Genomic DNA, 25,500 nt, shown 5'->3' on the forward strand with positions numbered 1-25,500 from the left:
GAGAATAACATTAAATAAATAAACATTTGAAATCGAAATAAGCCTGTTATCGTGGGAGCGTCTTTATCGCTTCATCGGGCAAAGACTCCATTAATTAATTTTATTCGAGATTAGGCCGAATCGGATCGGATTCCACTTTCCAGTAATTCATAATATAATCGGTCCGAGATAAAACCTGCCCACGCACTTAATGTTATCGGAATTGGCCCTCTTTAGCGTGGAGATTAGCCATTATTTCAATATCAAAAATTTTCCTTGTCTCTGCCTTTCCCTACGGGAATTAGGCAGGTATGTACTTACGAGACGGAAGAGATGCCCAAAAGTGTCGGACTAACGCGTTTTCGAAATTTTGAAGAGATAAGGTTGGATTCTACGCTGGACCGAAGAATTTAGAGATGGGGAGAACTTGGCTAGCAGGGGCGAAATTGGTTTAAAATTCAATCATGGCTCAACTTAATGTTCAAATTAGAATTATCAAAATGTGTATCCTACAAATCGCTTATAATTATTACGACTAAAAAAACAGATCTTGCTCCTTATTAAGGTACGATACGGACGGTTTGTTTTATTTTTACAACATTTTCTCGCAATAACAAATACACAACTTTTGTCATCAAGATAATGGGCAAAAAATACTGTTTCCGTGACAAGGGAAAGCTATTTTTAGATAACATTCTTTTACTTATTTTGACACGACGGGCCAAAAAAAGGAGTTAGGATGTTATCAGGGTTCATATTAGTCTTGATTTCTTTGTTAAGCTGAAGATGTACGGTGAACAATTATTTTCTTTTGCCGAAAAATGAAATAATATTCCTGGCCGGATTAAAAAGAAAAATAAAAAAAAAACGAATGTGGAACGTGTTCTGAGAAATTTGAGAAGTGAACAATGGCAGATGATTCAGTAGCGGTCCAGTAGTGGTCCTTACCTTAGCGGGCGCTGCGTCCGCGGCGGGGCGCAGCTTGGCCCGGCCCGCGCCCCCGGCCTGCCGGATGGCGGCCATCAGGTTCGCGTGGGCGTCACCGGCAGGCGCGGGCGCCGCTGCTGACTGCTCCCTGTCGCAAAACCATGATTGTCACTTAAATGTTAGTCAGTTAACGATTCTTAAAACAAACGTTGATATCTTTCAGGCAGTATATTTTTTGGGTAGATAAGTATTCTTGTATTTTAGAAACAATATTGAATTAAATGTACAAACAGCATATATGCAAAATTTTATGTCATCTTAAATTTAAATAATAATAATTAATAGTTTTGTCCAATATGGAGAAGAAAATACAAGATAAGTTACAAGACGCAGCCTTATCACAATTATTGTTAGATAATTATTTTTACTGATAATTAAATATTAAACAAAAGACTATTCCTAGAATTTTGATAACAGAAACAATCGTCTCAATGTATGCTTCATAAAAATCCGTAACTAAGTATATAACATATATTTATGAAAGGAACTTTGAAAATAAATAAGTCTAGTCGTCTCGCAAACAAACCTAACCTTGATTCATTGATAAAGTAATAGAGGTAAATTCACGCACTGCTTACTACAAATACTCGAAGGTCGATTTTACTATTCATTCATGAAATAAGTAGGCAAATAGTAATTAAATATGCAAGAAGTTTGTGTTGACTTGAGTGAGGGCAAGGAAACAATTGTACATGACAATGTGTTTCAACCATGGAATTAGTAAGTACTACGTAGTATTTACTAAATCCATGGTTTCAACAGGCGATATTTTTTAATGTCATCATGAATGACATTTTTACAAAAATGAAATTTGTGACACAAACCAATATGTTCGTCAGAGAGATTTTATTGCATTCTAAGTGTGAGAAAAAATCATGTCCGCGCTGTAAACCGATGAGTGCCCTCGCCGGGAGCCGTTCCTGAGTGCACCAGGTCATGCTTATCACAAAATTTCAGCTCAATGTGTTTGAAAATATTTGCTTCAAAATTGAATTACAACATTCCACCCGAACATACATTTTTACACACGTTGCAAGTTAAGGCGATTACTCATTGCACACTAGCGCCTCCCCAAATTTTTATTAATTCGTTTCGTTAATTAGCGAAAATAAAAAAATATATATTTTAAAAGATTATTCCAAACTAAACGATTTGGCACAAAGATTTGAATAAAAAAGAATTTCAAAGCCCAATATCACAGCAATATGTTTCTTTTTGTTGATCTATGACATAAAGAAACGCGTGATGTCTTAAAACCCAACCCAGTTGCATCCAAAATCGATAGCCTCTGTTTACTATAGTTTAATAATGCAGTGATGCTTACCGGGCAGGTGCAGAATAACATAAAAGCTAGACGCCGGCAGTACAAAATTAGATCGCCGTTGTGCTCTATCGATTTTCACTATTTAGTTCGAAATTGCGTGTGAATCGTGAAAAATTTCAACATATTCCTTTAATCAGGAATGGGTGGATAAAAATTAATCAGGTGAATCCCAGTTTATATGTATATATTCACTTATTCGAACGACATAATAAGACCTTTGTGTGAATAATTTTGTAAAATTCAACTTTTTGAGATTAAAAAAGTATTCCATAAGTATTTATACAACTAGCAGGCCTTCCCGGCTTCGCATGTATAAAAACATAACAAATTATTCACCTAAACCTTCCTTTGGAATCACACTATTAGTGAAGATCGCATGAAAATCCATGCATCCAGTTTTGAGTTTATCACGAACAGACAGACAAACGCGGCAGTGGACTTTGTTTTATAATATGTAAGGATGTGATTAAAAACTTGAGTTTTTTGAAATGCCTTGAGTTAATCCCTTATAGTTATCCTTATAATATGCCTTGAGTTAATTGCCTTATTCCAAAGTTCTCGTACCACATGTCAAATTAAACCTAATATCGAATTAGGTCACCGCTAAGTGAGCGAGGCAGGGTTGCCAAATGGGCGGGAAATCTGAGATTATCATCACTTTCCCGTCCCGGAAATCACAAATACTACGATACTTGAATTTCTTCGACTTCCATGTCAAGCTAAACATGGCGTGAGGTTGCTGTAGGGGTAATTGTCAAAGTTTAATATAATACAACTAGCGGTTCGTCCCGGCTTTGCTCGGGTAAAAACATAATAAATTTTACACCTAAACCTTCCTCTTGAATCACTCTATCTATTAAAAAACTCGCATCAAAATACGTTGTGTAGCTTTAAAGATCTAAGCATAGACACAGAGAAGCGACTTTGTTTTATACTATGTAGAGATTTAAGGCAAAAAAACTAAATAAAAAATTGTATAACAAACATCAGTTCTCGTTAGATTTAAGACAGTCAGGAACTTAATCTCGGATCGGATCAAAATTGCGATCGTGTCCCAGAAATGTACAGGTAAAGCCTGGATGTGGCAACCCTAGGGAGGGTAGGTGTATAATTTGACTTAGCTACACGAAACTAAGTTACGAGCTAGGCTAGTGCTCGATCGATCGCCGGCGGCCCCGCCACTGCTAATTATATGCCCCGGGCAAGGAGCTAGATTATTGCAAACCAGACCATTTGTTTATTTATTATATATATATATATATATATATATAGAAAAATAAACTTCACATAATACATATAAAGATGATTGATGTCAGGCAGGCAGTCGTACGTAAAATCATGGAAGATTCTTCACAATTTCAAGGTTTACGCGGACACTACGCTTTTGGGCTTCAAAGTCGAGAATAATTAAACTTCGCCTTAAGAATTTATATCGCAATCAAAATAGGAATGATATGATTATTGTAGTATAACAGAAAATAGTAAACACCACTTAATACCAAATACCCTGTAACCTTAAATTGTAAACTTAATACCAAATACCCTATAACTGAAATTTTCGGTAAATTTCGAACAATAAACATTAATAGCCGTTCACGTTACACGTTCCCAAACAAGTAAATATTTCAAATACAATTGGGTGTGTTTGTTAAATAATGTGTTCGATTACAATCAACTTCATATTCCGAGTATACTCACATAAAAGATTCATCGATTAAACCTACTAGGTACTATGCGAAAGTTTGGATTTGTATGAGTGATAATGTTTGTTAAGTACTCAATCATGTAAAATGTACTGGACGAATTTAGATAAAGGTAATCGAGCAAAAACTTGGAATATCGACAGAAACTCCTGCGGGAGTGAAGCTCCGGAGCGCAGCTAGCAGTAATAACATGTTACAATATCATAATTAATGGTTGCAAAGGATGTGTCGATCTTAATAGCGTGCAATCAATTGTATTGTATGATATAACACGAAGCAAATCGTAGGTTCGTGCAATTAAGACTAATTGAAGGGAAGCCACGCACTTGTTTATGTAAGGCATAGCTACCACGCGAACCGCTGAATCACAAGAGTAAATCGGCCCAATCCCAACTAATATTGTAAATGCGAAAGTAAGTTTGTTACCTCTTCACGCATTTTCTAATGGACCGATTGTTTTGAAATTTGGTACACGGGTAGAACATAACCTGGAACACATAGGGCGCTTTTTATCCCGAAATTTAAAAATATAATAAATAATATGCATGAGGCACGAAATTTATGAAAGGGTTTTTAGGGTTCCGTACCTCAAAATGGAAAAAACACTTCACTTCACTCCAGCGTCTGTCTGACACAGCTAGTAGTACGACGTTAGGGTAAGGCGCGGTTTGACGATAGCCCAGCGAGCTGGACACAAAAGGGTGGGTGCTACAGGTTTTAATAAGAAAATTTTAATGGATTTTGACGACCTCGGTGGCGCAGTTGTAAAGTGCTTGCCTCTGAACCGAGAGGTCCCGGGTTCGATCCCCGGTCGGGTCATGATGGAAAATGATCTTTTTCTGATTGGCCCGGGTCTTGGATGTTTATCTATATATTGTATTTGTTATAATATAGTATATAATATAGTATTTGTTATAAAATATAGTATCGTTGAGTTAGTATCCCATAACACAAGTCTCGAACTTACTTTGGGGCTAGCTCAATCTGTGTAATTTGTCCTAATATATTTATTTATTATTATTTATTATATCCCCTGTGGATGCCCCAAAGGGAGACATGAGGTCCAGAAGGCAATGAAGTGTGTTGTAAACAAAAGTAAATTGTTAGTTATACGCGTTTGGTGTTTGCATATCACAGCGTTTCAGCTTATTGACCCTTTCTCCAATGGAAATTTATAGGCGATGTAATTAATCTTCTGCCCAATGTTATATATGGGTACATAACAATATATCTTTCCATTTCTTTCTATAGCCATTTCTCTCGGAATTCCCTTCCTACTCATGCTTTTAGCTTTGACATCATTAAAAGGAGGTCATTTGCAATATACTGGCGTATATCCCCTTGCAAATGTAAATCATTTTCGTGATGATATAAAACCACAATTTGTAGAAAGTCTGATTAAAATAATCTCTAAAGAATATTATCAGAACGTCTAACGTTAAAAGCCCGATAATTGTCTGCTAAGTAATAACTCTTGAATAAATCTGTGAAATAGGAAATCCCGTACAACGAGGAACGCACTTAACATTAAAACTTAACGACTTCATTAAGATGCTGTATTGAGCCGTAAAACTAACAGCGTTGTTGCGGGCTAAACTCGTTTTCCTAGAACTATATTGTTCGTAAATAACGTTATTACGTTACCGTAAAATAACGTTTGCATTTAAACGATTAGAGGCTAGCGAGTGGAGTACTTATATAATTTGTAAAAATGTGAAAAAAAAAAACTTGATAAGACCTGTCAGCCGTCTTAGGAAGCCCTCCAAAGAGCCAATTTGCAAGAGTGGCGCAAAATGGAATTATTATTTCCAATGTTAGTGGAAAATTCTAGTATCAGAGGCGAAGATCTTTTCACCAATTTCTGCATACTAATTTTAGCTTTTATTATGCATATAAGGACATTTATTGTTATTTCATCCATTGTAAATCCAATTTATGGCGAATGAATGATCGTCTTTGGATCGCAGAACCATCAAAATAATGGAAATAAGGAAATGATGAACTTATATAAATGGCTGACACTTTGCCCAGCTGTGAAGCGAAATAGATTTAAAACGGTTTAGATGAGATAGATCCATCATTTCAGGATTATTTTAATTTCATAACTCATAGGCTTTTTCTATTCAAATTTTAATATAATGAGCACATGATACAATAAACGCGTTTATTTGTATCCTTTCAATAGGTTTTACCTGAAAACATGCTTCAATCAAACACATTGCCAAATACTTTCATAATAAACAAAACACAACATTATTGATTAGTAGCGTTATGTAAGGACCTTCTCAGTATCAAGACCGGTTAGAAAAGATGTAAAAAAAAAAATGTATCTCTCTCAGAATCTCATCTCACCCGCCGATGTCTTTCTTGGGATAATAAAACTAGCATTCAAAGTGCATCGATCTCTGTTCAGCAGAATGCGGCGTCGTCGACGACAGCTGTTACGTCCACAGAATTGAAATTGACACATAGAAGTGTCAAATACTCCGTGCACCGTGCTTTCTCTGTTTGGTCTTATGGTTTAAATAAATAAATAAATATATACGGACAAATCACACAGATTGAGCTAGCCCCAAAGTAAGTTCGAGACTTGTGTTATGGGATACTAACTCAACGATATTATATTTTATAACAAACACATATATAGATAAACATCCAAGACCCGGGCCAATCAGAAAAAGATCATTTTCCATTATGACCCGACCGGGGATCGAACCCGGGACCTCTCGGTTCAGAGGCAAGCACTTTACCACTGCGCCATCGAGGTCGTCGAGGTTTACTGGTAGAGAGAGAAATGCTATATGACATTTTAAGTCCAACAAACCAAACTGCACATCGGTGGACAGTTTAGTTTACAAGTGTGTATCCGACTACTTGCCACTAGTTGGCAGGTAGTCTTGAAAGTCATGTCAGATGCCTTATGCTACACTCGATATGATGATGATGAATCCAATAGTTTTAATTAAGTAAACAAAGAAAGTATTAAGTAAATAAAGCGGCGAAACACGTCTTTATACCGCATATGCCTTTGATTTCCTTCTCTTAACTCACATAAAAAAAACACAGTAAAACACAGTGATCCATCAAAAAATCAACGGAATTTACATTCGACTGCAAAATTCCGTATATATTTCTATATTGGTTCATTAAAAAGGCAGATTTTTTCATAAATAAGTCATAACATTGCACTTCTGTCTGCCTTATTATTTAAAACTCTTTTATTTCGTCTAATTTTAACATGCGTAGTGTTGTGTACTGAGAATAAATACGAGACAACACTGCTATAAATAGCGGCATCATCTACGACATCGACGACATTAAGTTATTAGTCGATACAGAATAAGAAGAGTTGACAACCGTTTTATGGACCGATGCTTTTTGCTCCCATTGTCTTGTGTGCCATTTTAAAAACGGGGAAAAAAAGTATCAATCGTGAATAACAAGTTACAAATGAATGTAATATTGTAATGTTATATTTCTTGCTAAACATGTGACCAACGTACTTAAATTGTATGTGACTGGTAACAGCAGACTTTCATAAAGCATGCCTTCCTAGTGTCATAAAATATATATAATGTTAAATAGGATACAGGCGCAATATCTCATATTTAACCCTTAGTTGTAAAACTCGAAGGTTACATTTTTATATACGGCGGGATTTTACAATAGATACTCTAGGCCTATGAGAAAAAAATTAAGTTTATCGCATTTTTTCTTGATTGACTTTTACAATTTGCGGCATGAGAAAATTATATTTTTCTTTCGCTCCCAGTAAGTATATTTCATTTAATTAAATTAATCAATATAGAGACATGCTAGGACAAAACGTCCTAGCGCCTTGAGAACGAGGAGGGCCGACAAGTAATGGGAACAAGCAAGAAAGAAGTATTATGTATCAATAAGTCAATTCAGCACTCCGCACTGGCAGCCTAGGAAAAAAATCTTGCCAGATGTTGCACAGATTCCATAGATACATTTTAACGTGACATATTTCCGGAGAACTGTTGAGGTCCGGCCAAGGCACGCGATCGTGTCTCCGGGCTACCGTACCAAATCGCGCCCATAAATCGGCGGCGCGCGGCGTGACGAAATGGCAGGTAACTCCGAAACCTGTGACATTAGACAGCTAACATCTACTTACAAGCTAAGTATGGGTGTACTCAAACCGGATTCGATTCCTGCAGACAAAATATATAACAGCTGACCAAAGTTGTCTTTTTACGAAAGTCTATGGTCTCTTTTTTTCTGTAGCTTCTTTTACGGCTTATGTAAGGTCTACTAAATATTAATAAACACAAATATTTCAATAAATACGAGTAAAATGCCCAAGTTTGTCTAAGTGTCAAGTATGTTTAAATACACGTGGACGACCGCGACTCGAATAAAATATTCTCAAACAACATTTAAGTCCAAATAAATTATGTCAAACATTGAGCACAGATAAACAAACAACTTACATTACACGCACACATTGCAGAGAAGTATTATATTTTATGTAAGTTCTATTCGATATATTTTTCTTGCGTGATCCCGGACTAAAAACAGTGATGTCTTATCACATTATCAATCATGCATGAGCAAAAGTGGCGCATACCTCGTATGGTGGGACAGGTAAACTAAAAATATGGCCCTATCGTAAAATCTACTATAACTGGACTCGCGTGTAGGGTTAACCCAAAACCGGAATGTCCCGTTTTGTTTTTAGTCAGAACTGGATAAAATACTTAAAATTACAGAATTTTGACGCAAACCTTGTCGATACACAGAATTGCAAAAATCAAGTCAGTTTATAATAAGATATTATAATAATAAGTGATGAGAACGTTTCAAATTTGAAAAAAAAAAGATACTAAATTATTTTCCGAAATATTCTTTCAACTGACAACCCTACTGGCAAACTTAGGACATATTTGTAGTACAATGTCGCAGCATCGCCTTATAAAGACTAAGGAGCCTGGACACATGTAACAATAGATTCAGGTCTTACTAATTGGCATGAAATAACGACGAAGACTTGCATTCTATTCTAATGTGCTCCAAGGAAGCATCATCCTTGTATGATGATATAGAAATTACACTTACCAAGATTTTTTTTAAAATGAATTCATTTTTGTAAATTAATTGAAATTCGTTCCTCTCTTCAACATAGCATAATGCCCTACATGGTGCGTATTCTACTATTTGTAAATAGAAAACTGTAGCGCAATATGAATTGCAATAAAGGCTTCGACAATTCGAAGTGTTTATTGCAATTCATATTTGTACAGTGAACAGCACATCCAGTTACCCTGCATAAACCTCTATGGGGCGCGGTAATAGCGGCAAGTTTGCAATGAATTTGGGTAGGTTGATGTGCTGTTGATTGTACTACATTTTTCTTAGCTACAATACACTGTTTACAATATTGTATGTGTCGTGTTTTCTTATCTAATTAGTTGAAGTAAATTACATTAAATAAACAGGAAATAGTAGTAACCCAAATTAACAGGAAAAGCCTAGTACATACGTGCCAATGCGCATTATATTTAAATCGGGACCATTGTGTGTACTAATATGTTACGGTTTTACTACGCTATTAATTAAACATTGTTCACATAGGGCAGGGCTAAGGTCAAGACTATAGTGGGGAAATCCGAGTGTATCAGCATACTAACAGCTTATATATCAATCAATGATTTATGGCCAACCGACAAATGATGGACTACGGAGCCTCACAAGCACTTGGTATGGTATCGTTACTAATTAGCATCCCGAACTTAGGCTATGCAAATTTTTGTCAAGGACAAAACACGGACGTGTTCGCGTTGTCGCGCCAAACGATTTTCATTTTCAGTGCGCGCGCGCACGTGCGCTAATTTTACGTCATTTAAAAATAGATGATTCTTTGTTTATATTTTCACGAGTTCCTTGCAGTGACTCCGTGTCGAGGCCAGGTAAATGGGCAACATTCAACTGAGGAGTTAGAGGCAGATAAAAAAAAAGTATATGGCCATATAAATTATAAGCCTCTCACGAAATTCCGTCGAGAGAATAAACATATATTATTTATATTATAATTTATTTGTTACGAGCGGCATTTCCGGCCTCGCTCGGGAATAACCATAATAAATTATACGTACTTTCTTCAGAAATCTAATATGTAAAGATATATTTTTATATTTAAATAGTATATGTACCTAGATATCGTTTTAAATTTACTAAACATAATACCGTCTTATTCCAAAACACGGACTGACTATATATAAATACATATCGTTTGATGTTCTGAGATACACACATCTTGTTTCAGACATCAGCGTCTTAAAATCGAATTGTATCTGTACTATAATGTTAAATAGTTTTAGTTCTACTATTAGTATGTCCTAGATACGTAAGGATTTGTTAGGGAAAAATTTTTTTTAAATTTATTCTTACAGAATCTCACGCGACAGTGTATTAAAGAAATGTTTGGCACCGTGGGCAACAGCCTTCGTGTTTTCACAACGTGTGTTTCTGGTAAAGAACCCAATACGGGGAACCGAAGCGGCTTCGTAAACACAACGCGCGTGTTAGCTCTTTGATTAACCATTTATCGATATCCGAAGAGTCAAGCCAAATTTTCTGCTTTACAAAATATATTTGCTTATTTTTTTAGCCAGAGGCTTACAGCGGAGGTTAATTCTCCGATATTTCTCCGTGTTTTTTTGAGAGTCTTCCTTATCCGATGGGATTATTTCGAAGAATATTCGGCTTAAAATGGATTATAGCTTGTCAAAATTATATAAACATGAAACATGCGGGGTAACTCCGAGCAGTTACCCCGCATGGATCTAGGTACAGCGGAAAAAGAGGCGAATTTGCAATAAATTGAATAGGTTGATAATGTTACCTTACAATGTATAGGCGTTCGAATTAGAAGTGTTAAGTAAATTCGAGCTTTCGCAATTTGCCTCTGTTTATTTATCTTCACGGGAAATAGACGTGACAACATGAATGGATGTATTTATGTATTACTAGTTACGCGCCGGGACTTCGCTCCAGTGGGAATTTCGGGATAAAACTGTTTCAATTTAATGTGCGCATGACAACTTCTGTATCTGTCCAATTGTTTTTGCGTGAATTCAACAAACATTTGCAAAAACTAGCACGTTTGTAACATTTATTATGTAGAAAGTAAATAATTTTGCGAATGTTCTGTTATGTAAGGGACCAACGCTGTTTATTACGTTCGTTTCGGTATTTCTTCTCAGGATCAGCAGTGGTCGTTCCGAAAAGTAGCTTTGAGGAATACTATTTAAAATTGGACGTGAAAGCGTTTCTGGAGACGTGTAATTTCTGAAAATGCTTCGGCTAAACTAAACTGAAACTACACATCGCATTTCATCACCAACGTACAGAGCAGGTTGAGATTTTCGAATAATTTATTCCCTATTTATATTAATACTCTTTGATCCCATACAGATCTCTGGGCTTTCACATAGCCTAGCAGTCGACAGTACCCGTTTGAGTGACATCACATTTGTTATTCAAAACAGACGTCAACTAAGAAGCGGCAACATCGCTGCCTCGTATGGAAAACAGCATTTATACTCTTCCGAGAAGCCCAGCCCTATGTCGTCTCATTATGCCCTTATTTACGATTCATACGTGTAATTTGTATTCCTCAACTATGTCTCATATTCGTCATTTTGGATGTTGATTCCATAGAAATGTTTGTCTTTTATGTCAGTTGATAGAATCGAGAAAATCAATGGAATTTAGATAAGCCATTTAGCCATCAGCACTTTGGTATTTTTAAAATTCCGAGCCCATTTATTGTACCTAATAAAATCTTAACGATTTTGTAAGATTTTCTTAAAATTAACCACGTAATGAAAATATATCAGAATGGTCAAATCAAATCAAATCAAATCAAAATTCATTTATTCGTGAAAACAGGTACAATGGCTCGATAAAAATGTTAATATAACAGAACTCTGTTTTCTGCCTGGCAGGCGTACATAATCTTGTCAATATTAGTACCTATTAAATCTAGAAAACATTATTTAAAATAAAATTAAATCAAAATTAAATCATAGAAATGTCAGTCAGAATAATTAAATATATAATAGCTAATTAAATTAATAAAGATTACAATTTGTCACTCATAAAATGATTAAGATTATAATAACATTTCTGAACTAACAAATCGTGGAGGCTTCTTTTGAAACTACCCACATCTATGGTCAATTGTAGCGATTTCGGCAATTTATTATATATTAAAGGGGCTTTGCCAAATACACTATTGCTCATTAGTTTTGTTTTACATGCATATTGAATAACTTTGGTACAATGACGCGCGCTGGTGTGATGTGAAAACAAATGTTTGTTTGTGTGTACAAAAAGAGCACATTCGAAAATATATATGCAGGGCAGGGTAAGCAACTTATGCTTTTTAAAATATGGTACACATGAGTCAGTTGGTTTTAAATAGAAAATAGATCTAATGCAACGTTTCTGGGCTTTTAATATCATTTCTTTGTCAGTTGAGTTCCCCCAAAATATGACTCCATATTTTAATGATGACACTACATACGCATGATATGCTGTTAGAACAGTATTTATATTTACAATTTTTTGTAGTCTTGAGAGTGCATATGAGTATTGATTTAACCGTTTGCGTAAGTAATCTAGATGCGTCTTCCATTTTAGTTTATTGTCAATATATAAACCTAAAAATTTATTGACCTCTGTTTCGGTAATAGTTTGGTCCAAGAATGTAATGTCAAGTTTGGAATTTTCATTATGTCTTTGTTTAAAATTTATTAGTTTCGTCTTTTCAATGTTAATTTTCAATTTATTATTATTTAGCCATTCTGTTATTAATGTCAATGTTTTTATAATTTCAGTCTCCATGTTATGGGATTCAGTCCCTGTTAATAAAATGGTACTATCGTCAGCAAAAAGTGTAACATGATGGTCTGTTACTGAAGGTAAATCATTAATATATACTAAAAATAATAGTGGACCTAATACACTCCCCTGCGGTATGCCACATGTAACTTTTCTAGCTTGTGAGTAGTAACTAAGTTCTGTTTTGGATTTGTCACAAATCTTATCAATTTGAGTTATCTGTTGTCGGTCCTTTAGATATGACTCCATCAGTTTGAGCGCGTTGCCACGGATACCGTAAGTGCACAGTTTGTGCAATAGAATTTCATGCACAACACGATCAAATGCCTTCGACATATCCATAAATAGACCAACACTCGGTTTTCTATTATCAACCTGTGCCATAACTCTATATAAAAAGTCATAAATGGCCATGTTAATTGACTTTTTTTCTCTGAAACCATACTGTTGGGGTGAAAGTATATTATGTGATTCCAAAAAATTATATAGTTTTCTGTGTATGACCTTTTCTATTATTTTAGAGAAAATTGATCCCATAGCAAGGGGTCTAAAGTTATTCATTTTTGTCTTATCATTTTTCTTATGCAGTGGTTTTATTATAGAAATTTTAAGTTTGTCAGGAAAAACACCTTTTTCCATAATATTGTTTATAATGTTACATAGTACGGGACTGATAATATGCGCAACATCTTTTACGATCATAGTGGCTATGTCATCATAACCAGTGCTTTTTGTATTTTTTAATGATTTAATTAATTCATAAATGTCAGATGGAATAATCGGAGTCAAAAATATTGAATTTAAATTATTGTTATTTATTGTATTTGAATAATTATTAGTAAATTTGTCAGATTTTGTTTCGTCAATAAAATAATCATTAAATGAATTCGCTATATCTATGGGATTAGTAATAATTTTATTATCAACATTAATTTTATCAATATTTTCTTTAGGTACAATATATTTATTTTGGTTAATTATATTCCAAGTGGCTTTGCTTTTATTTTTCGAGTTATTGATAAGATAGTTATTCCTAGACTTTTGGGTAAGTGTTATTATTCGTTTATATCTTTTGTTATACAAGCGCATCGACAATTCGTTGTCTTTCGTAGGGTCCGTTCTATATTTCCATAGTAAAGCTCTCTTACGTTTACGTTTACGTTTACTATTAATGAACATGGTGTATGGTGTACTATTAATGAACAAATATTTGGTATTTTATTAGTAAGGTCGGTCCAAAAATATCAGACGGGAAGACATCCCCTAGGCGAGTTTATTTTTGTATTTTCCGTCCCAAAATAAATACTATAAGGCTAATAAAATAATAGCTATAAGGATTTCGTAAACCGACATGAAAAATATTACTGCAAAATGCAGTTTTCAAATTATGACGTGGATAATTTGAAAACTGAGCTTTTTCATGTGCAAACAACAATGCTCGCAATGTCGAACGGATGGGAATGCAAGTAAACAAAGAAATCAAAGACTGCCTAAAAAATATGTAACAAATTCTCCCTCTTTACACTTTTCCGCTCGGTCCCTTGATATATATTTATTTATCTATCAAAACAGATACTTACGAACAAGTTTATTTGTTAGACAAATTAAATATATATTATATAATATATTAGGACAAATCACACAGATTGAGCTAGCCCCAAAGTAAGTTCGAGACTTGTGTTATGGGATACTAACTCAACGATACTATATTTTATAACAAATACATATATAGATAAACATCCAAGACCCGGGCCAATCAGAAAAAGATCATTTTCCATCACGACCCGACCGGGGATCGAACCCGAGACCTCTCGGTTCAGTGGCAAGAACTTGCCCACTGCGCCACCGAGGTCGTCAAATTAAAAAACCCCCGACTTTCAATATTCATTTCGCTACAACTTTTTAACGGCTGAACCGATTTTCATAAAACATAGCTAAGAACACTCGGAATAAAATTATCTATGACATAAACTAAACGAAAATCCACAGACGGATACACAGACACGTTAAACCTGTTTTTGCGTCGGGGTAACCCCCGACGCAAAAAAACCCGGTTAAAAACGAAACATATGGCAAGGGGTTGGTAAAAAAAAAATGGGAAGAAACCTGACTCCGTGACCTGAACGGGCAAAAACTACCTAAGGGCGAAAACATGTGCCATTTATGGGCGGGTTGGCCCTTTTTTACACAGCATTGTATTGACAAGCCGCGCACCCTTGGCAAAACCTCTCCAATGTCGATTGTATTCAATGTTAGCTTTTTGCTCACAGCTTATAGTTAGAACACCATTCATTAGTTAGCGAATTTGTAAGATAATTATTAGGGATCAAGTAAAAAAAATATTTATATAATGAGCAAAGACATTTCAATCTATTGATTGTACTGAGCTGGCAGGTGGAAGGTCCATCGCGACGATTAAATACTTAAATATATTTATTAGTTTACTGTACTTTTTACTATAGTTTCATATAGCAAAAAGACCCTCTTAGATCTATTGATGCGAATGAGAATTTGGTTCAAAATTCTTTTATGTATGCAGACAATGCATTCCAAAGCGATGAATTTTAAAGAATAATAGAATTACCCGTGAAACCGTCACGTTCGTATCACAATCTTTAGTCACAATTTAGCTTCTCATAGACTGAATCTGGTATAGATCTGACTTTGGAAAAAAACAGTAATGTGCTACCGAGGGGTAGTAGACCAAAAAGGTCGACAAGGTCTCTTATCAATTATACCTTATCAATAATAGTTTAGTAGTGCTGGTCCTAAATCCTTTTTGCACTAGGGCCTATCATCAGCTTTCTATCATTATGAAGAACTTTTTATGCACAATTTTACTGTGCAATTTATCAAATATATTATTACTAGCTTACCTTGCGATGCTTGTTGTTGTGACGGTTTCCATAGGAGGTGGTGGCGGCGGCGGTGGGGGAGGCGGGGGTGGAGGCAAAGCCTGCCTTGGCGGCTCCGGCACAACCGCCGGCGCCGGAGGAGCATCCGGCACGTCAGGCACGGGAATCGCCATGTCCAACTCTTGGAGGTCTGGAAGATCTGTCAGTTCGGCTTCGGGAATCGGTGACGTCACAGGCGACATGGGTGACGTCACGACGGATGGAGCAATGGAGCCGTCCGCCGCTATGGAGAACTGGACGTCGCCCGCTATGCCGGGCAAGTGGGGGAGGTCCAGGGGCATTTCCAGTTCGGGTACCTGAAGGCGGAATAATTTTATTCAAACTATTCTAGAAGGAGCACGTGTCCTACTGATAGCGTTTTTTGATAAATTATTAGCCTTACGCTGAAAACCGTGTGGAGAAGAAAGAGCAGGTAAGCGGACTCTGGGCTTCAGTTTTATTGAAGAAGAAACATGGAAAACACTCAAATAATAGAGATATTTATTATTTCGGTGCTGCATTTTACAAGTTACAAGACTTCAATAATTTGATGAGTCGAGTCGACCTCATGTCAAAGTACCCATGGATCTCTATGTCGTGGCAATAGAGAAGCTTTTGCAATAAATTTGGATAGCATAATGTACTGTTTACTGTACCCGTGTAGAATCCCGAATATATTATAATCCTATTAACGAATGGTCAAAGTCACGACTCTTATATCATCAATATAGACAATATATCATCTCGACAAGACAATTAGTACAATTTAACGGTAAGAGGAAAATCCGTAATACTCGGAAAATTATGAGTATTATCATGCATTCTGCCTTTGTATAAACACTTCATCAGAACAAAACCCTATCTAATAGAAATGTAATAAGTTGTGAGTTCATTGGAATCGTACGCTCCATGTCCATCATGAAAAAGAAACATTTAAGAACTGACTATGAAGTTAATAAATAACAATACAAGATAAGTTACCTATTAACAGTAAAATTTACATTAGCAAATAAAATTATGGAGAAAGATCTTTTGATACCAGACATACCATCCCAATGCCGGGCGCGTACATGTATTCATCGGCCTCTCTCTTCATGACTTCCCTCCTCATGATGGAAGACGGGGCATCCTCTAACAAACTCTTATTCTCAACGTTAGGGTTGATCTTAGGCACGTAAGCGGGCTTGCTAGGGGCCCCTAGGTATGGACTCTCGTCTGTGTTGAATATCAACAGTTCTCCGACTGTTTTTACATTTTCCATTACGGCGTTTAGATCGTAATCTTTTTTTGGAGCGCTCCTTGGTTCCGCTATTTTCACGTGGTAGAAATGCAGCTTTTCCTACAATTAAAACATAAATTAAGCATGCCATTGTCATTTAGATTATGTGTAGCTACTTTTTTGAAAACAATCTTACCTGTACATCTTTGCCGGCAGCTTGGCCCTGACTTTTACCGCTCAGGGTTACTTTCCTCGGCTGGTGTTGATATCCATCCAAGCCGAACACAGATAGGTAATGCTCGTGCGTAATAGCTGCCGGATACTTCGCGCTAGAGAACACTTTTATAGCCTTCTGCATCCCTACTAATTGTTCGGCTTTTGTTCGAGAGACTTCGATTCGTTTCCTCAGTTTATTCGTCTTATCCAAGTTGTGATTAATACGAGCATCAAGACGGGAGAACACGTCGTCAATGATACCGTTCAGATTGTCAAGTGTGTCCGCTATTTGGAGTACGGTTTCCTCAGTACTGAGATCGCTGGGTATTAACTTGACTTTGTATATACCCTCCATTATAACAGCGTTGAACTAAGCAAAACTGTAACAACGAGGTTTTTCAGATCAAATAACAGAGCTCAGATCAAATTACAACTAGGTTGACTATCTCAAAAAATATCCCCTGGACATTCAATGGATACGGAAATCCCACACTTATCGTCTCGCAATCGTAGGAAAACCTTTGCCTATTGAATAAAAAAATCCTTATGTCGATTGACTTATTGACTAATGCCAATCGCATTTCTCTACGATTTTATTCCATAGATTATAAAAAAGGAAAGAAATAAAGAACTATGAACTAAGATTCTGCATTGATTTGTAGTGGGGACTCCCTTAATACATGATGCATACACATACATATCTGTAAACATTTCGTGGCTATACAAACAATACTGACCTATGTATCTGCTAACTAGGTATTTGTGTACTCATTCAAGTGGATAAAAAGGACAGTGATTCATTGCAAGTGAATCAAATAATAAATCTTTGTGTAATGAACAGGCACTATCGACTTTTATTCTTTACTGATAAGGTAGCCTTGTGATCTGTGGGGGTAAATAGTTCATCTGGACCTATTAACTACTTATTAATTGGTAGTTGAAGCTATTAAATGTCTTATTAATAAATTAACAAATAATAAGAAAATACCTTACCTAATGAACTTCTATATAATCACCTAAAATAAATTAATAAGGCACAAGAATTATCACTAGACAACACATCCACAATTTGTATAAAAACAAGTCATTTTTTTATCACGTCCTAATTTTTAATTATTTACAGTTGAATCTTTATAGTCTATTAATTAATTTAGTGTCGATAGTAGCCGGTATTCTAGATTCAATTCTTAAAAGAGTTGACTGTGGCAGGCGAGTACAGCGATTGCAAGTTGTCATTGGCGGGGTCGGTGCTCCAGGAGAAGCGGCAGTACGCATCGGGCGACATCTTAGGGTCCAGGATGGCTGGCTCTTCCGCCATTTGCCCGGCGGACATTAGATTATTTAAATGCTTATTTATAACGCCATCTCCGGGACTGAGACTGGGCGCCGTGGGCTTCTGTGATGGCACAATGTTACGATCTGTCTGTTTCAGACTAGGCAAGGAGTCTAGAGACTGCAGCTGGATGTAGCTGCTGTCGACGCCGTGTTTGGCTGGCTGCGGCAAGGCGGGCATTGTCGGCAAGCTCGTCGGCCCGAAATGTATGCTCGGCGGCGGCCGCATGTTAGGCAATTCAGCCTGAGCGTCGTCGCGAAGAACATAACCTGATGAGGTAGGAGGATGACTCTTCACCGGCGGCGGGACCACTCCGGTCGTGAATATCGACGGCGACAGCCCGGCCTTCACGTAGCTCGAGCTCGCCGTCTCCGGTGGAAGCTTAAAGCCAGGATTCTTTAGCACTACCGGCGGGAGCTGCGGGTTCTTCACGGACACTGCCGGCACTGATTGTACGTATCCCGTGTTAGGGTTTCGCACCGGTTGAGGCTTCACCTTAAACGGTTTGTCGTTAAATGGATCACGGAAACTGTCATTGTCAGAATTTGAATATTCGTCGTCGTTGTTGCTGTCATCGACTTTTCCAGCGTCCACTTCTAGATTAAGTGATGAATTGGAATCGTCATCCGAAGTGGACGGCTGACGGTCCACGTGTCCTTGGGAAGACTCCGACATGGCAGTGCTGGTCGTACGGTCACTGGTATTGCAGTTGCTGTTGTCATTTTGTTTGACTTCTGGCAAAGACACCATCGGCACTTTTGTTGTCAAAGGCAATGTTTCGTCATTTGATGGTTTGTTATCTTTATTGGTAGAGTTCCATGCAAATTGGAATTTATCAGGTTCCGGTATAATAAGACCTTCAGGCATCACCGGTTTTATGTCCATATCTTTGTATTTTTGATAAAGTTTCATACAACCATATCCTATTCCAAGAAGAGCAAATAATGTTACAAAAATAAGAACCATAGTGGTGTTATCGCTAAACCGGCAGTTGTTATGGCTGGGCTCACTCCACTCCCCAGGAAATATCAGGTCTCCATCTCTATTTACTGCGCGTACTTGGTATGTCTCCCCGAAACGCACATCAGCACATTGAGCCACTTTGTATGTCCTATTGTAAGTGCTGTATATTATAGCATCTTTTTCATTATTGTCTTTAACTACTCTAATTTCATAGTATGTGATGTTACCACCTGGAGGATCAGGTTTGTGCCACAGCAGTTGATCCGGATTTTGTATGACTTGGGGAGGCTTTAATTGAGCAGGTGGGCCAATTTTAGTGGTGATTACAATAGGTTCATGCGGACTTTCTTCAGAACAAACCTTAATTCCAGTGTTGCAAGCTTTAACGGTGAAACTGTAAGTGGTAAACCCTTGAAGACCAGTAATAGTCACATTCCTTCTAACTGTATCAGTGCTGTCATTCACTACGTCCACCACCTTGAGTAGATCAGAATAGTTATAAATTTTGTAATTACCAATAATACCATTTCTTGGATCTGGGGGATCAAATGACAGTACAACAGAGTCACTTGTTATGTTTGTTACATTGACATTCCTGGGACTTGTCGGCGTGTCCTCTGTAGTGGTAGTTGCAGTTGATGCATTCTCCAAATTTTTCCATCCTGAATGTGTCTCTAATGACAACGTAAATAAATATGTTTTGAAAGGCAACAAGTTTGTAATGTTCTTCTGCATTTGACGAGGATTTGGTATATTCACATATGTTTTATTATACGCTGGGTCACATTCATTGGTAGTTTTCAAGACAATGCAGTATGTTATTTTGTATCCTTTGATAGTTGTTTGATTTGGTTCTAGGTGTATGCTGCAAGTGAGTGACCAGGTTATGCTGACATGAGTCTTCCCTTGTGGCCCGTGTCCTACTTCAACTGGGAAATTATACATAAGGAGAGTATCGTTTGAGATATCACATGTAGCCCACACAATGCCACTTGTGTCTAACCCTCTATTGGCAGATATTGCGAACTGATACCTGTCTCTTCTAGGGAGAGTAATTTTATGACTAGTTTTGTTACTTTCCAAGACTGTGAAATTGAGTCGACCTGTACATATGTTGGTGATGTTATGTTGACACCAGAAGAGGGTGTAGTTATCAATTTTACTCTCCCCAAAACCAATCCAAGAAAGTTTATAAATATTGCCTTCAAATGCAATTTGGCTGAATTTTGTTACTTTCAAGCTGCTATCTGCTTTAGGAGGGATGTACAGATGACTGTTGTATGGAGACAATCCTTTTTCATTAAGTGATGCTACAGATACCTGCATCGGTTTCCATGGAACATTATCCAGGATCACATAACTGAGGCTGTTGTTTTTGTAAGGATAGAGAGTCATTGTCTTGTCACTGTGAGTCACATTTACCATGTAAGTAAAGTTAGCTCCGGCCTCTTCATATTCTTCCAGTTGTCTCCAGTATATCATCACTTTCCTTCTAGATTCAAATTCAGTTTCACTGAAAGCACCAGCAATCATACCCGGAGGCCGCCTCGGTCTTTCGCTGGCTGTTGTGAACACTATATAGCTATAGTTGGACCAGAATTCTTCCCTCACTGCCTTTCTTGACTTTATGTATATCTTAACTTCATACTGCATGTGAGCATATGGCAAATTTTTCAACCAAAACATGTAAGTTTTATTATTTCGAGGCAACATTGAAGCATTGACACTGTGGAAATCTTTAGTATGATCGATTTTAGCAATCTGATACTCTATTCTATGCTCCACTCCACAGGCCAGAAGATCCACCATAGTGTTGGGGATCTCCCATTGCAACTTGACTTGGTGGCTCTTATTTATCAACACCTGAAGGTTACTCGGCGGGTCAGGCTTGACAATGGCAAAGTGATCAATGTTAAATTGTTGAACAGTTGAACCAAACTGAGTTGTTGCATTTAGGATAATATTAAAATTAACCTCTTGTTGTCTGTATGCGGAGTCCCATTCCCAGTATATCTCATTGGTTTTGCTGCCTTTAACTTCTTTAGCCGGGTAAGGTCCCACTCTCTTTCCAGCAAACTCTACACTCACATTATACCTTATTACTGCTATATCAGGCGCGGATGTCCAGTTACACCGAAGTTTATTGAGGTTGTACGAAATACAGCCAAAATCTGTGACCTCCAATGGAGGAGTGTCCACCAGCACTCTAATATGACATATATCATTTTTGTACTGACACTGATAAGTTATCATACGCACTGACTTCTCAGGTTTTCTGACGTAAAGCCGTCTTGTAGTGGAATTGACGAGCTCCGTATCATTTATCACAATCGTACCAACGCTGAACTTAAGATCTTCGGGGTTGTAATCAGGGTCGTCCGGGTTTTCGGCGATGCAAAACAATTCCAATGGATCACCGTACAGCACATCTGCCCGTCCCGGTGGATAACACCGACTTAGGGTTCCCGGCAGCCGAATTAAACACACTAATATAATGCACCGAAACCACATCCCGACGGACCATATCGAAACACTGTATTTTATTGTCCGCCTAATTGAAAGATGGTATGCCATAACTGTTGAAAGTCTCCGTAATCTAAACCATCACGAATAAACGCACTGCACCCTAAAACCTCCTGGGTATTTTTTTATATCGTCGCGAGATAAATGGCGATCGCGCACTTAAGTCACAACACGATGGCACGAACCGACTGACTGAAACACATCTTTATACAATGAATATATATATAATGTTGCTGGCTATCAACTTTTGCTTACGATTGAAAGTTTAAATGATAAAACATAATCTTTTGACCCGAAGTAAGGAAAGAATACCATAAAATGTAGTGTATTACGCACGGAGTCTGGTACTTACTCAAAATTCTGATAATCGCCAACTTCACACTAGTTTAATACACGTTTTGACAGTCAATCGATTTGTTAATCAAATGTTATTCAATGAATTTAATAATCGATTTAATTACATTATACAATCTATTAAATTTTTTATTTTAATATAGCCTTTACATAATTTCCAGTGATAAAAATTACACCAATTTATTTAAAACATTTTAACATTGACGGAATGATCATTTAGTGTGGGCCGTTGTGTTGTCCATTTATTGACCGAGCGAGCGAAGCGAGCGAGTTCTAACATTCTACTTGGGGAAAAAAAATATTTTTTTTAATGTAGGTAAATATGTATGTTTGTAACGCGATATCTTTCGAACCGTGGGTCCGATTTTGATGAAATTTAAAAGGTGTGTAGGATATGCCAATAGAATTTTTAAGTTCGTGGGGCATCAAAATCGGATCAGTGGTTTATGAAATATTCATAATTATGTAAAAATGTATTGTGTTCGCGAGGGCTAAGTTCGCGGCTACTAGTTATTATAAAAAAATCAACTAGTTATTATAAATTCCATACAATTTTTTGGCTCAATCCGGTTAATCTCATACAAATTGCCAGATTGGGCAGGGCACGTCACGAGGGACAAAATATGTTAACTCTGTTGTTTCTTTTTGTGTACTTCCAATACCCACTACTTTTTCTAGTATGAGTGAGATAATAGACATGACTGGGGTTTTCTCTGCTGTAAAAATATGCTTTAACTTTTTTTGAACAATATGGCATGAGTAGGATTCAGTTTAGGTCGCTAAGAAACGATTCTAAACTGAATCGATTTAAATAGTGCCTAACTTCGGTTTAATGATCAGAAATGTTATTATGACAATCGGTATGTCATTGTCAATCAGATTTTTATATGTCAGTCACCATCATGATTTTAGACAATCTGTCAATTATCAGTTCCGTCGGTTGTCTCGAATTCTTGATGTTTTTATTTAATGAATGATTAAGATTATCAATACAAATAATGTGATTTGATTTGTAAAGACTTACAAACATGGATGAAACTCCACATAATATCCTGGGATATAGCACAAAGGAAGCTTTGATAAAATTACGCAACGATATTACTAATGTGATTGCAGATCATAAACAGAAAATTCCGTCTGGGTATTTAATCAGTTTTATCAAATTATCTTATTTATGTTGAACTGATTTATTGATCAAGATCTCCTATATTGATACGAATAAGATCTCACTTTTAAAAACTCAGAATTACTTAAACACATTGTTTTTTCTCAAAATATTTACTAATTAAAATGTATTTTTAGATTGGGTCTCGTCCGCAATATTATATCATTTTCATCGGAAAAGGTGTTACTTTCTGGAGTAGCATACACTATAACCCTAATATATTCAGTATCACTCATACTTACATACCTTCTTGGCCATACTCATGCATACTTACTGTGGGAAGCCTTGTTCCTGTTAATTATTTTGGTTATAAACTTTATAGTAGCCTACAATGAGGAATATTTACGTAGGAATGAAATACCACACAGAGTTAAAAAAGTCTTAGGTATGTATAATACTGTATTTAATAATTAAAAAGATTTATTTAATTTTTTAAATGTCACTGTTTTTTCTCTTATACCAGATTTTGTTATTAATCTTTGCAAAGAGAAAAAATGTTTTATATGGTAACTCCAACTTGATTTTAACCCCAAGTAATTTGTTTTTCGGGTCATGATGGAAAATGATATTTTTCTGTCTCTTAGATAAACAATCTATAAGTATATGTATTTATTTATTTTTTTTTTTTCTGTATACAATATAATTATATTTTATTTGAATTAAGAATTGCTTACAAATTTATTTCATGCTGTTCAAAACATATACAGAAAAGTATGCACCACAAGCTTCGTCAAAATATACAACAGTAAAATCTGCAAGAAGCTTCATCAAAGTATATGTATTTGTTATAGTATCATTGAGTTAGTATCCCATAGCACAAGTCTCGAACTTGCTTTGGGGCAAGCTCAATCTGTGTCATTTGTCCTAATATATTTATTTATTTTTACAGAAACATTAGAAATTGCAATAAAGAGGTCGAAATGGAATGAAGAACATTTTCCACACCTATGTGCGCCTTTCTCCCCTTGTGTTATACTGCAATGGACATACAGAGATGGTAAGTCATGTACATTTTATTTACTTATGTCATTACAGCTTCCTATTGAAATTTAGTGCATGTTCTTGGACCCCTTTTGTATAAATACATATCTGGATCTAACCCTGGTCCCGGGTCCCTTGCCGGTCTATCCTAAACACTTCATGTGATGCCTTGAATCCTAGGGACCAGAGGGAAGGATCATTCTCCTTATTCATCTACTAGATGTTGTACCTTTCTAATGGTGAAAGAATTTTTTTAATCGCTTTGGTAGTTTTGGAGATTACCCGCCTCAAACATACAAATTCACAAATGCTTACCTCATTTTAATAATAGTATAGATAAGCAGTCTCACTACACAGCAATGAGGAGATTAATATTGTACTTTCTCTCTCATCTTCACGTGTTCTCATAGCTGGGGCGCCCAGGGACCACATAAAAAATTTAATGTTTTGGCTCCAATTTTATGACTGCCTGCCTGACGTCATCCCTTTTTGAGTATATGATTTTTGTCTATTAACTATGTCCCTAAGCTGTACGACAACGGTACGACATGCATAGGAAGCTATGGATTCTAGGGATTTTGGCTCCCATATGTGATTGAGACATTGATTTTTCTCCAGCTACAATAGTGAACCTGCCTTGGGCTCTCTTGGTGGAAGGAGATGTTGTAGTGCTGAGGCCTGGTCAGGAAGTCCCTGGTCACTGTCAAGGGCTGCAACCTGAGGACCCCGAACTATTCTTTGGACAAATCTTCCAGCCTAATCCACAGGTTTGTAACAACATATTGCATATCTAGCTTATCCTAACTAGTATTATAAATGCGAAAGTAAGTTTGTTTGTTTACCTTTTCACACTCTATCTACTCAACCAATTTTGTTGTTATATGTACTCAAAAGCTAGTATCTCTATAAAAGTTGCTTTATAAATCTAATATTTAAGTGTCGCTAAGTAATGTTATAGTGATAAATATAAAAATTATCATAATTTTTT

General features: G+C 36.5%; 3 protein-coding genes across 7 annotated transcripts in view; 1 reads left to right on the plus strand and 2 right to left on the minus strand.

Annotated features, from left to right (window-relative positions):
* wash (washout) overlaps positions 1-22,395 on the minus strand; it is a 32,945-nt gene extending 10,550 nt beyond the window's left edge. The window contains exons 1-5 of one of the 2 annotated variants that reach the window (XM_053751435.2): positions 22,365-22,395; positions 17,174-17,573; positions 16,807-17,097; positions 15,741-16,075; positions 928-1,054 (exon numbers count right to left, since the gene is read on the minus strand). In XM_053751435.2, the coding sequence (XP_053607410.1) occupies positions 928-1,054; positions 15,741-16,075; positions 16,807-17,097; positions 17,174-17,548 (1,128 nt within the window). In that variant the 5' untranslated portion in view covers positions 17,549-17,573; positions 22,365-22,395. Of the gene's footprint in view, positions 1-927; positions 1,055-15,740; positions 16,076-16,806; positions 17,098-17,173; positions 17,574-18,186; positions 18,318-22,364 lie in introns of those variants that run through there. The other variant, XM_053751434.2, reaches the window with a different exon arrangement.
* Positions 18,374-22,202, minus strand: dome (domeless). The gene has a single exon (XM_053751433.2). The coding sequence runs from the start codon at positions 22,061-22,063 to the stop codon at positions 18,374-18,376; it is 3,690 nt and encodes a 1,229-aa protein (XP_053607408.1). The 5' UTR covers positions 22,064-22,202.
* An 882-nt stretch (positions 22,396-23,277) lies between the features above and the next one.
* Positions 23,278-25,500, plus strand: part of l(2)k05819 (lethal (2) k05819) — a 28,411-nt gene continuing 26,188 nt past the window's right edge. For all 4 annotated transcript variants that reach the window (XM_053751428.1, XM_053751429.1, XM_053751431.1 and 1 more), the window contains exons 1-4: positions 23,278-23,507; positions 23,669-23,916; positions 24,421-24,528; positions 25,131-25,279. In XM_053751428.1, coding sequence (XP_053607403.1) covers positions 23,395-23,507; positions 23,669-23,916; positions 24,421-24,528; positions 25,131-25,279 — 618 coding nt within the window. In that variant the 5' untranslated portion in view covers positions 23,278-23,394. The remainder of the gene's footprint in view (positions 23,508-23,668; positions 23,917-24,420; positions 24,529-25,130; positions 25,280-25,500) is intronic.

Source organism: Plodia interpunctella, chromosome 11 (assembly GCF_027563975.2).
Source record: "Plodia interpunctella isolate USDA-ARS_2022_Savannah chromosome 11, ilPloInte3.2, whole genome shotgun sequence".
NCBI classification, from domain to species: domain Eukaryota; kingdom Metazoa; phylum Arthropoda; class Insecta; order Lepidoptera; family Pyralidae; genus Plodia; species Plodia interpunctella.

Coding starts and splice junctions, on each gene's coding strand:
- dome (XM_053751433.2), bottom strand. CDS start 22,063: ATGGCATACCATCTTTCAATTAGGCGGACAATAAAATACAGTGTTTCG.